Source organism: Mirounga leonina, unplaced genomic scaffold, assembly GCF_011800145.1.
Source record: "Mirounga leonina isolate KUSES-001 unplaced genomic scaffold, KU_Mleo_1.0 Mir_488, whole genome shotgun sequence".
NCBI lineage: Eukaryota > Metazoa > Chordata > Mammalia > Carnivora > Phocidae > Mirounga > Mirounga leonina.
The window spans coordinates 1,708,292-1,719,926 of record NW_023270777.1 but is presented as its reverse complement, the minus strand read 5'-3'; the positions used below and the strand labels follow the sequence as shown (position 1 = coordinate 1,719,926).

At 57.1% G+C, this 11,635-nt stretch overlaps 1 protein-coding gene across 2 annotated transcripts; it reads left to right on the top strand.

The window, feature by feature from the left end:
- Positions 1-874: 874 nt before the first annotated feature.
- Positions 875-5,836, top strand: ZMYND15 (zinc finger MYND-type containing 15). 2 transcript variants are annotated; one of them, XM_034989408.1, is made up of 13 exons: positions 875-1,530; positions 1,934-2,168; positions 2,256-2,411; positions 2,663-2,823; positions 3,376-3,528; positions 3,847-3,927; positions 4,078-4,194; positions 4,293-4,381; positions 4,469-4,567; positions 4,678-4,831; positions 4,921-4,979; positions 5,251-5,411; positions 5,665-5,836. In XM_034989408.1, the coding sequence occupies exons 1-13, from the start codon at positions 951-953 to the stop codon at positions 5,834-5,836; spliced, it is 2,217 nt and encodes a 738-aa protein (XP_034845299.1). In that variant the 5' UTR covers positions 875-950. The 2 variants fall into 2 exon arrangements, with proteins under 2 accessions (XP_034845299.1, XP_034845300.1); XM_034989409.1 differs by having other exon boundaries at positions 4,885-4,979.
- The last annotated feature ends 5,799 nt before the right edge of the window (positions 5,837-11,635 follow it).

Genomic DNA, 11,635 nt, shown 5'->3' with positions numbered 1-11,635 from the left:
CGCGCCCCCGCGCCCCCCGCGCCCCCGCGCCCCCCGTCGGCCCCGGGCCCGCGCCGAGAGGACGCGGCCGGGCAGGTGCCCGCAGAGCGAAAGGCGAGCGCGGCTGCTGGGCGGGGCGCGCGGCGCGGGCGGCGCACCGCCCGACTCAGCCCGGCTCCGGACGCCGTCCGGCCGTCCCCAGCTCAGGCCGCAGGCCCGAGGACTCGCAGGCGCGGCCGCACGGCTCCTTCCACCCCCCGGCGCTTTCGCTTCCCGGCCGGGCGCCGGCGCCTCGGTCACATGCCCGGTGATGCCCCCGGGGAAGTCCGCGAGCGGCCGCAGAGCCGGCCCGGCCCCCTCCGCGCGAGCCGCGGGCGCACCCCCCGGGTCGCGGGCCGCCCGCGGGCTCCGGCCGCCCTGACGTCACGCCCGCCCCGCCAGCCCCGAGGTATTTACCTTCGAAAAGTGGCGGCGGCTGCAGGTACCGGAGTGGTGGAGCGGCCGGGAGGGCTGGGTCCGCGGGGGCTCCCCGCCGAACCGGTCCACGCCGAGCGGATGCCCCGGCTCCGGGTCCCTCCCCCCACACCCTACAGACGGATCCAAAACAATCCCTCCTCACCAAGCCCTTCCCCATAGGACTAGCCCTCCAAATCTAGTCACAAGTCAGACCCTACTTTGGAGGGGTTGAGCCTCCGATTTTGAGGCCCAAATACCATCTCACTCCTGACTACTCGTCTTAAACCCTGCTTGCCCGCTTCCAAGCCCAGCCCCCGTTCTCACCCTGAACTCCCACCCTTAGCCCTGAAAAGTTGTCTCAGCTGGTAACACCCAGAGGCCCCACCGTAAGGGACCCTCAAAGCCACACCCCCCCCCCATTTGGGGACCCAGGCCCAAACCCACCCCTACCCTCTCCCTCACCATACATCCCTTCCTCTGCTCAGTCTGGGCCCAGAACCTGCGGCCCTGAAGACATGGAGTTTGTGTCTGGATACCGCGATGAGTTCCTTGATTTCGCTGCCCTCTTGTTTGGCTGGTTCCGAAAGTTCGCGGCAGCGCGTGGGCCTGGGGGGGCCCGCCTTGAGGGCCGCTGGCGCCAGCTGGAGGCTCAGATCAGAAGGCTGCCCCAGGACCCTGCCCTTTGGGTGCTCCATGTCTTGCCCAACCGTAGTGTGGGCATCAGCCTGGGGCAAGGGGCAGAGCCAGGCCCTGGACCAGGCCTGGGGGTTGCCCGGTTCCTGGGAGATGAGCCCCCACTCCACCTGCGAGACCTGAGCCCCTATGTCAGCTTTGTCAGCCTGGAGGAAGGGGAGGAAGCAGAGGAGGAGGAGGAGGAGGAAGAGAATGGAGAGGAGGAGGGTGCAGGCATGGAGAAGGTAGATCCAGAGGAGGACCGGGAGCCAGCCCCCACCAGCAGGGAGTCCCCCCAGGAAGCAAACCCTCCAGGGGAGACAGAGGAGGCTGAGCAGGAGGCAGGAGGCGGCGAGGATGATTGCCGAGAGGACAAGGCAGAGGACGAAGCGGGCCCTGAGAGGAGGAAGGGGCGGAGAAGTGGTAAGAACCCCCGGCTGGGCCTTCTGCCCTTTGGAAGACCCCCTCTACCAGGAAGCCTAGCCAGAAGTCACCAACGGTGGCCTACAGGCCATTCTGGCCGGAAAAGCTGTTTTCATTGACCCACAATGTTTTTCGTTTTGTTGGGGTTTTTTTTGAGCCAACATTTTATACATTGACAGAAAAAAATTCCAGAAAGTTCCAGCAGCAGGTCCACACTTCTGCATGGCCACACACACCCCAGCACTGTGCAGCAGGCGTCCCCTTCCGATGAGGCATCCCCTCTCTACCCTCTCCCCTCGGTTCACTTAGTTGACCCGCCTAGCCCCTGTAGGCATGACGTTCATACTCCTGACCCTGACCATCTTTGCTGCTCCCCGCCCTTGACTTTTCCCTTCTTTCCCAGAGGCTGCCCCCCTGCACCTCTCCTGCCTCTTACTGGTGACCGATGAACATGGCACCCTCTTGGGCATTGACCTGCTAATGGATGGAACCCAGGGGAGCGCAGGCAAGGGCTCAGGGACGGAGAACCTGGTTCCTCGGGCCTATGCTCTCCTCTGCCACAGCATGGCCTGCCCCATGGGCTCCGGAGACCCTCGAAAGCCCCGACAGCTCACCGTGGGAGACGCCCAGCTGCATCGGTACAAAAACCTGGTATCTGAGGTTGGGGAGGCCTAGGGATCTGGACCCCTGAGCCCCCCAGCCTGACAGTCTCCACCCGCATTCAGAGACTTGGAGCGTCTGGTCCCGAGGCTGGGCGTGAAGTTAGCCAAGACGCCGATGCGGACGTGGGGTCCCCGGCCAGGCTTCACGTTTGCCTCCCTCCGGGCTCGAACCTGCCATGTCTGCCATAGGCATAGCTTTGAGGTGAAGCTGACACCTTGGTGAGCAGCCTGAAGGATGGAGTGAGAGGGAGGGAGACCCCCAACACTCGGGCAAGCAGAGAAAGCTGGCGGGGGGGGGGTGCAGCAGAGAGAGTGAGGGTCCAGGAAGTCGATGGGGAGAAAAGCCAGCTGTTAGGACCAGAGTGAACAGAAAAGCAGACCGGATGATACATGGGCAGCTGTAGGACCCAGAGCAGGCCGAGGACCTGCAGAGATGAACGCTGGGTGCCCACCACTCCCTGTGACCCCAGCCCCCAGTGTAGTGCCGTCTTGTACTGTGGAGAGGCTTGTCTCAGGGCCGACTGGCGCCGATGCCCAGATGACGTGAGCCACCGATTTTGGTGCCCGAGGCTTGCAGGCTTCATGGAGCGGGCCGGGGAGCTGGCAAGTCTGCCTTTTACCTACACTGCAGGTACCACAAGGCCATGGGGCTGGGGGGCGGGCGGGACTGAGACAGGGGTTTGGGACTGGGGCTGGGTGCCTGGGTGCAGGGTCCCGGGCCTGCAGGAGAAGTGCTTGGGGCCGGACCGCAGGAGCGAGGCCCGGATGCTGGGGGTTTAGGGCTGGGGGTCAGAGCCCTGGGGCTGAAGACAGGGTCTGGAGCTGAGGAGTGCGAGGAGCCTGCGTCCCTGAGAGAGCTCAGGGGATTCGGGAACAGGGGTGCATGCACTTGCTGCCCAGCTCTGCCGGTAACTGGGGACCATGAACTAATCACTTGAATTTTTAGACCCTCAGTTTCCTCACCTGTAAAATGAGTATATTAACCAACGCTAAACCCCGGGGAATTGTCACAAGGATCCCGTGGGTTCGGTGGTGTCTGCTCTGCTGTAGATGCTCGGAAATGTTGGTTCTCTCCAGGCCTAGAACCAGCTTCAGACCCAGGGGCCTTGAGAGAAACTGAGAAGAGCTATAGTCTGGGGTCCTAGCCCCCAGGCCCTCACCCCCTCCCCTCCTCCCTCTCCAGAGGTGACCAGTGAAACCTTCAACAAGGAGGCCTTTCTGGCCTCACGGGGCCTCACTCGCGGCTACTGGACCCAGCTCAGCATGCTGATTCCAGGCCCTGGCGCCCCGAGGCGCCCCCAAGGCAGCACGCCAGCCCTGAGCCTTCTTCTTGGTGGTTCGTGGGGCCTCTCTTCAGGCATGGGCCCCTTAGCGCAGAGGGAAGGATGGGGGAGAAAACGGTTGTCCGGGCCCCAGATAACCCCTCCACGTACACACCCAACTCCATTACCACCACCGTGGCCATTTCAGGCCTTTCCCCAATCCTCAAAGTAGTCACCACTGCCCACCCCATTGGGAAGCCCCATCCACAGGCAACCTCCCATTCCTCTTGCTGCAGCTCCAGGGAATACAGCTCCTTTGGAAGGAAGAAGGGGAAGTGCCGGGTGGGGGTCTCCCTGACCCCAGGATCCTCTTCTTCCTTCCATTCTTTCAGGAGATCCCTACCAGCTTCTCCAGGGGGATGGGCCCGCCCTGATGCCTCCTGTGCCCCCAGATCCACCCAGGGGCGTCTTTGGTGAGCTGGAGGGGCTCTGAGGGGGCAAGAGGTAGGGACAGGGACTGGAGTGCCAGCAGTCTGAACGGCTGAGAAAAAGGAGGCTCTTAGACTGGAAGGGGCTGCTGGGGTCCAGACCGGGGCCAGGTCCCAGTAACCCGCTCTCCCCAGGCTCGTGGCAGGATTACTACACGTGGAGGGGCCTCAGCTTGGACTCCCCCATGGCCGTGCTTCTCACCTACCCATTGACTGTGTATTACGTCATCACCCACCTGGTGCCCCAGTCCTGTAAGGAGAGCAGAGCGGCGGGACCGAGGGGGGCAGGGAGCTGGAGGGGGACAAGAGGAAGGGAGGACATCTTCTTAAGCGGCTAACTTCTCACCCAGTCCCTGAGCTCAACATCCAGAACAAGCAATCACTGAAAATCCACGTGGTGGAAGCCGGGAAGGAGTTCGACCTGGTCATGGTGTTTTGGGTAAGTCCCTCCAGGACCCGAGGTTGGGCATTTGGGTGTGGAGCTGGCCGTGGGGTGGGACCCTGATCTGTCCTCTCCGTCCTTCAGGAGCTCCTGGTCCTGCTCCCCCACGTGGCCCTGGAGCTGCAGTTTGTGGGTGACGGCCTGCCCCCTGACAGTGACCAGCAGCATTTTACCCTGCAGAGGGTGAGGGCTGAGGGGGGGGGGTGTCCTCCTTCCTTCTGCTCTCCCCTTGCCTAGCGCCTCCCAGCGCCCTAACTTGCAGCGGTGTCTCCACTCTGCTCCTGGCTCCCCAGGATGGCCCAGAGGTGTCTGTCCGTCCTGGTTCCGGGGTATCCGCGCGGCTCGGCTCCAGCACTAAGGAGAAGGGGGGCCGCAGGGACCTGCAGATCAAGGTGTCTGCACGGCCCTACCACCTGCTCCAGGGGCCCAAACCCGACCTGGTTATCGGTAAGAGCCTGGGGTAGGAGTGTGGGGACCTGGGAGAAGGCCGAGGGCGACAGCTTCCGCACGCTCTCCCGCTCTCCCTCGGTCTGCAGGATTTAACTCCGGCTTCGGTCTCAAGGACACTTGGCTGAGCTCGCTGCCCCGGCTACAGGTGGGGCATGGGCCAAAAGGGACCTGCTCCCCCCTCCTGCCTCCACCCACCCCCCTTCTCCGATAGCTGCTTCTTCCCACCCTCTGCTCCAGACCCGGGCGCGCCCAGGGCCCTCCCGACCCTGTCTGTCTGTCTGTCCGCCCGCCTCGTGCCTCCCTCCCTGTCTGTCTGTCTGGGTCCCCGGTTTCCACCCCCGTCTGCGCCCCTGGCGCCTGGGGAGGGGCTGGGCGGAGGCGCCGCTCCCAGAGTCAGAGGCCCGCGCCCACCGCAGTCCCTCCGAGTCCCGGCCTTCTTCACCGAGAGCAGCGAGTACGGCTGTGTGATGGACGACCAGACCATGGCGGTGGCCACGGGAGGGGGCACCAGCCCCCCGCGGCCCAACCCCTTCCGCTCCCCCTTTCGCCTGCGAGCCGCCGACAACTGCATGCCCTGGTAAGGACCCGCGACCCCCGCGGGGCCCTCCGCCCTCCGGGGACCCCCTCCCCGCGACCCCCGCCCCCGCGGGCCTCCACCCCGCGCGCACACGGCGGGCTGGATCCGGCTCCCACTCTCCCATCCCCAGGGGCGTGCTCAGCCCGCGCTGCCCTGCCCCCGACGCCCGCCCCCGCCCCGCCCCCGCCCCGCCCCGCCCGCGGAAGCCCCGCCCCGCGGAGGCCCCGCCCCTGAAGGCGCCACGCCCCCTCAGGTACTGCAACGCCTTCATCTTCCACCTGGTCTACAAGCCCCCGCAGGGGAGCGGGGCCCGCCCGGCGCACGGGCCCGCGCCCCCGGTCCCGACCCCCGCCGCGCCCCCCGCCCCCGCCCGCAGGCGCCGAGGGGAGAAGAAGCCCGGGCGGGGGGCCCGCCGGCGCAGGTGAGGGCTCAGGTGTGGCCGCCCAGCCCTCCCCCGCGCACGCCCGGGGAGGGAGAACCGAACCGCTCACGGCCCGGGGGAGGCCGGTTGGCGGAGCTCGCAGAGGTTAATAAAAGTACTTGTTTGGAACCAGCGAGTCACGGACGCTCTGGTTACACGCCCATAACCGGGTCGTTAAACGTAGAGGGAGGAAAAGGACTTCGGGATGATTCATTTTCCTCCAGCTTCTTTCAGCCCCTCGACGGCTGTCCCCTCTTCCCTGCGGCTCCGACTCCGACCCTCCTTGGTGATCCCAAACTCCTGATGTCTGTGTGTAAGTCACTGTAGGCCCCAGTGACCCTCAGGGGCCCGCACCAAGGCAAGGCAAGCCCCAGGGGCGGAGAGGGGCTTCTCACTAGCGGGCAGGGGACGCACACGAGCTCCTGGGGGCGCACAGGCCTTGGTTTAGGGGCCGCGAAAGGCCCCCAGCCACCCACCCGTGGGCCATCCTTGTCCTTCTCTCATTCCTCATATGCAACGAAGAACCAGCTTGTGCTGAGTCCACTGCGAATGTCACTCAAACCCAGTTCATGTCCGCTCTCACTGCCCACTCGACGAGTCCGGCAGAGAATTCTTTCTAGGACAGTACTTACCTGCTTAAATCCCTCCGGTGACTTTCCTCCACTCTTAAAATCCCCTGAGTGTGGGCTGGGTTTAGTGACTCAGTCATTAAAGTACAGAAAGGGAAGAGTAATGGAGAAACTTGGCAGACACCACCTTGACCAAGTGATGAAGGTTAATGAGCGTAAGTCACGGGGACATCATGTGCTCCCTGACATGTTGCAGTGAGAAAGCCACATCACCTTCCTATTCCTCCCAAAAATCCATAACCTTGGTCTGACCCTGAGAAAACAGCAGACAAATCCACACTGTGGGACAGTCTACAAGATGCCTGGCCGCTCTTCTTCCAAAGTGTTCCAAAGTCATCGAAGGCAAAAAAAGACCCAAGAAACTGACAGACTGGAAGGGAGTACGGAGACGTGACATCTAACTATGATGTGGTCTCCTGGATTGGATCCTGGGGCAGAAAAAGGACATTAGTGGAAAAACTGGAGGAGGAATCCAAATAAAATCTGTAGGGTTTAGCTAACGGTATGGTATCGATGTTAATTTCTTCCTTTTGATAAACACGCTATATGTCTTACAGGTTCTTCTCTCCCTTTCTGTCATTCTCTTTTATTATAAATATTTTGGGCGTCGAAGTTTCCAAATACACACAAAAGCCCAGAGACTGCATCATGAATCTCTATGTACCGGTCTCTCAGCTTCAACAATTATCAACGTTTTTCTTATTTTATTATTACTTCTTGGGAATCTATGACATAAGAAGACACGTGTATATATTTGGTCTTGTCCAGGTTCCTGGCACAAGAGCTTCTGAAACCCTTGGAATCTCCTTAGTGAAAGGGGTCTTGGGTTATTCATCATAAGCTCTTCCAACCATACCTGTGTTTATGCTAATGAGGTGACCCTAGGTGGACCCCTACTGAACTTCACGATGGAGGCCGCCTGCTAGTAATAGTGTGAGTAGAGTGCTGGAATTTTCACCCCACTTTTCAACCGCCAAGGAGTGGCGAGGGGGCTGGAGACTGAGTTAACCGCCAGGATTTCATCAATCACGCTTACGTAATAGAACTGCCATAAAAACCCCTAACCAATGGGGTTCAGAGAGCATCCGTGTTGGTGAGCACCCTGAGGTAGGTTCTGAGGGTGGTGCAGCTGGGGAGGGCGTGGGGGCTCCACCCCACCCCACTGCCCACCCCTTGCCCTGTGCATCTCTTCCATGTGCCCGTCCCTCAGTTGGTAATAGGAAACTGTGTTCCTGAGTGCCATGAACCATTTTAGTAAATTAGTGGACCTGCAGAGGGGGTCACGGGAACCCTCAATTTATAATCAGTCGGTCAGAAGTACCGGAGACCCGGGACTTGTGCCTGGCATCTAAAGTGGGGGCGGCCTTCGGGGATTAAGCTCATTCTGGGTACTTAGTGTGAGACTTGACTAAAGAGAACGACATCCTGGGTGCGAAGCCGCACTGGCCAAGCAATTTCTCGCCCCACAGGCCGCTATCTGGGCAGGTGGAGAATCGGTTGGTGTGGGGAAACACACACACACACAACTTTGGGTGTCAGAGTGCCGGTAGTAAAAACAGCTAATCGTTAGTGTCAGAAGTGAGCTACACTAGCCTTCGCTCACAGAAACATGTGGTTTGGGAAGAGAAAGGAGGAAGGGTAGGGGATGAGGAGCCCTTACCTTCCCGGGTGGCCACGCACTCACTCCCGCTACGAACAGCAGAGAGGTCCGCACTCAGTTACCCAAGGTAAACCGACCAGTGGAATTTAGAATTGGACCCAACTCCCAAGGAGCTAGTTCCCTGGTTGCCTAAGGAAATGGAAACTAGTAAGAAAAATGGGAAACACACCATCCCTTGGTGATTATCTGTAATGGCTAAAATAAGATTTGGGGCGCCTGGGTGGCTCAGTCGGTCAAGCGACTGCCTTCGGCTCAGGTCATGATCCTGGAGTCCCTGGATCGAGTCCCGCATCGGGCTCCCTGCTCAGCAAGGAGCCTGCTTCTCCCTCTAACCCTCCCCCCTCTCATGTACTCTCTCTCAAATAAATAAATAAATCTTTAAAAAAATAATAATAAAATAAAATAAAATAAGATTTAAAAAGAGTTCTAGTTTGGGCTTTGGTGCTAGACGGAGCTCAGGTTTTGGTCAGCCTAAGCTTCGGCTGCTAGCCTCAGAGATGGCCACAGAGAGTCACCGAGAAGGCTGTCAATGTGGGGGTGGGGTGCAAAACCACAGAATTACTGAAACCAGACACCAGCGGGTATAGCGTGAAAGAGTTGCCCCATTTTGTAGATTGGTATCATCAACTTCCTGGAGAACCTTTTTAAAAGTGGATTGTGAGGGTGCCTGGGTGGCTCAGTTGGTTAAGCGTCTGCCTTCAGCTCAGGTCATGATCTCGGGGTCCTGGAATCGAGCCCCACATCGGGCTCCCTGCTCAGCGGGGAGCCTGCTTCTCCCTCTGCCTGCCGCTCCCCCCTGCTTGGCTCTCTCTCTTTCTCTATGTATCAAATAAATAAAATCTTAAAAAAAAAAAAAGTGGAGTGTGAAAGAGACTAACTTAAGGGCAATATCCTTGGCTTTAAATGCTGCAGGGTAGAACTGGGTGGACGCAGGACCAACAGCTTCCTCTTAAATCCCACAGGTGGTTGCATGCAATCCAGACACGCAGGACATTATTCCTGGGGAATAATCCCAAAGCCACCCAGCGGCCACCAAGAGTCCCCTCTTTGGCACACACTCAGGGACGGTGGAAAAGGCCTTAGTGTGAGTAACATAAAACCCTCCTCTCTCCCCTATTACTCGGGAAATTCCAAGATTTTGAGAAGCACCGTGCCAGGAACTGGGACAAAGACCAAATACAGATTAGTCTATCGCAAGATCACACCCCCGCCCCCCCCAGCTTCTTTCCGGAGTGTTTGCGACCACAGTCTAGACATTCATCATCTCACGTGCATCTATAACTAACAAGGGCTCGTCACAGATGTCGTACCCAACAAAATCAGCAAGTACCCTCTAATATCTTACGACACCCAGTTCACATTCAAATGTCTTTGATTATCTCAAAGGCGGCTTTTACAGCTGATTTGTTCCAAGAAATAAACAAGGTCCACAGGTGGCTTTGGCTGTTGTTGTCCCTTCGGTCTCTTTAATCTGTGAGGGAATTCCCTCCCTTTTCTTTCTTTTTGGTTTCCATGTCACCGGTTCGATGGGAAACAGAATCTTCGTCCCGTAGAATCTTCCTCATTCTGCATCTGGCTGATGGCTTCCTCGGGATGTTTTGTGCTGTGTTTTTTTGTTTTGGAGGTTTTTTGTTTTGTTTTTTAATTTCCTCATTTATCTTCCTTCGTTCCTGTAAGCTGGTAATTAGATCTAGATGGGAAGACACTTCTACTGTGGTCTGTGCCAACTTCTGCAGCTGATCTCATGCCACTTGCCACCCCCTCTCTACCCTCCAGCCAGATGCCTCTAAATAGACACAGTGCTCTCTCATCATGGAACTTCCCCATTTTCTTGCTCAACCGATGTCGTCTCAGCCTAAACATCACTTCCTTAGGAAAGGAGAACTTCCCTGACTCCCTGATAAGGGTAGACAACCCCCCGCGCAAAGTTCTCAGAGCGCCCTGTATATCTCCTAAGACCATAAAAGGGAAGCCCAGGTCCCTGGTGAATTGAGGGTAAATAAAACTTTTTACCACTCCCTTGGCCAGAAAATAACCTTTCCCTGCATTCCTGGCATCTACTGCATAAAAAGTAGGAAAGGATATGGTTATCTCTGAGTGGCAGGATTACTGAGGATTTGCTTGCTCTTCTGGTTTATCTGTGTTGCTCATTTTTCTTCCATGAGCACGCAGTACTTGTGTAATAAAAATGTTTAATTTACAAATCGTTGCGTTTAATAATTCACTCACTAAACACTGAGTGAATGCAAGCAAGGCTTTGTGTGGTACTTGAGAGATGTGATGGGGGAAAACAGACAGTGTCCCTGCCTCCGTGAAGCTTACGGTCAGTGGCAGGGGTCCGTAAACCGTGGCCTCTAGCCCGACCCAGCCCTCCGCCTGCTTTTGGATGAGCGGCAAGCTAAGAAACCAAAAGAAGAAGAATCTGTGATGTGAAAATTATATGAAATTCAAATTGCGGTGTCCATCAATTTATATCAAAATAGACCCCACGGCGGCTATTTATTTATGTATTGTCTGGGGCGGCTTTCACGATACAAATAGCAGGGTTTTGAATACTGTACTTGAGACAAAAACCCTATAGCCCTACAGAGCCTAAAATATCCTCTAACAGGCTCTTCGTAGAAGAAGTACTCTGACCTCTTTAACCTTTTTTTAAGATTTTATCTTATTTATTCAAGAGAGAGCATGAGCAGGGGGAGCAGCAGAGGGAGAGGGAGAAGCAGACTCCCCGCTGAGCAGGGAGCCCGATGGGATGCGGGGCTTAAAGCCAGGACCGGGAGATCAAGACCTGAGCTGAATGACCTGAAGGCAGATGCTTAACCGACTGAGCCACCCAGGCGCCCCAGGGCAAGATTTTTAAAAATGCAGGGGCGCCTGGCGGGCTGAGTCGGAAAGAACACGTGACTCTTGATCTCAGGGTCGTTAGTTCGAGGCCCCCACGTTGGGCATAGAGATTATGTAACTAGATAAGTAAACTTAAAAGAGAAGATTTTTGGGGCGCCTGGGTGGCTCAGTTGGTTAAGCATCTGCCTTCAGCTCAGGTCATGATCTCAGAGTCCTGGGATCGAGCCCCGCATTGAGCTCCCTGCTCAGTGGGGACCCTGCTTCTTCCTCTCCCATTCCGCCTGCTTGTGCTCTCTCTCAGTGACAAATAAATAAGGAAAATCTTAAAAAGAAAGATTTTCAAAATGCAGATTTATGAGATTTTGTGTAGGTCATAAAGTCAATTTAGTAGGCCTCAAACAGCATTCTTTTTTTTTTAATGAAATAGAATAGAATAAAACTATTAGGTGTATCGTGTGTCATGAGAGTGAGTATTATTTTGTGAGACATTTGCTTCGCTTACATCTACCATATATGTTCAGTGTGCATGTGTGTGCTGCATCATGATATGAGACGTGTTCTTTACTGTCTGGTCAAACATCTGAAAGTCACAGGCTTGGAGGGAGGCCTGGAAGACACAGAGAAGTCACCAGGAAGTTCTAGTACAGTGTGACTGGTGTGATGATGAGAA

Coding starts and splice junctions, on each gene's coding strand:
- ZMYND15 (XM_034989409.1), top strand. CDS start 951: ATGGAGTTTGTGTCTGGATACCGCGATGAGTTCCTTGATTTCGCTGCC. Junction 3,529..3,846: donor CCTGAGCCTTCTTCTTGGTG/GTTCGTGGGGCC, acceptor CCATTCTTTCAG/GAGATCCCTACCAGCTTCTC. Junction 4,195..4,292: donor CCACCTGGTGCCCCAGTCCT/GTAAGGAGAGCA, acceptor CTTCTCACCCAG/TCCCTGAGCTCAACATCCAG.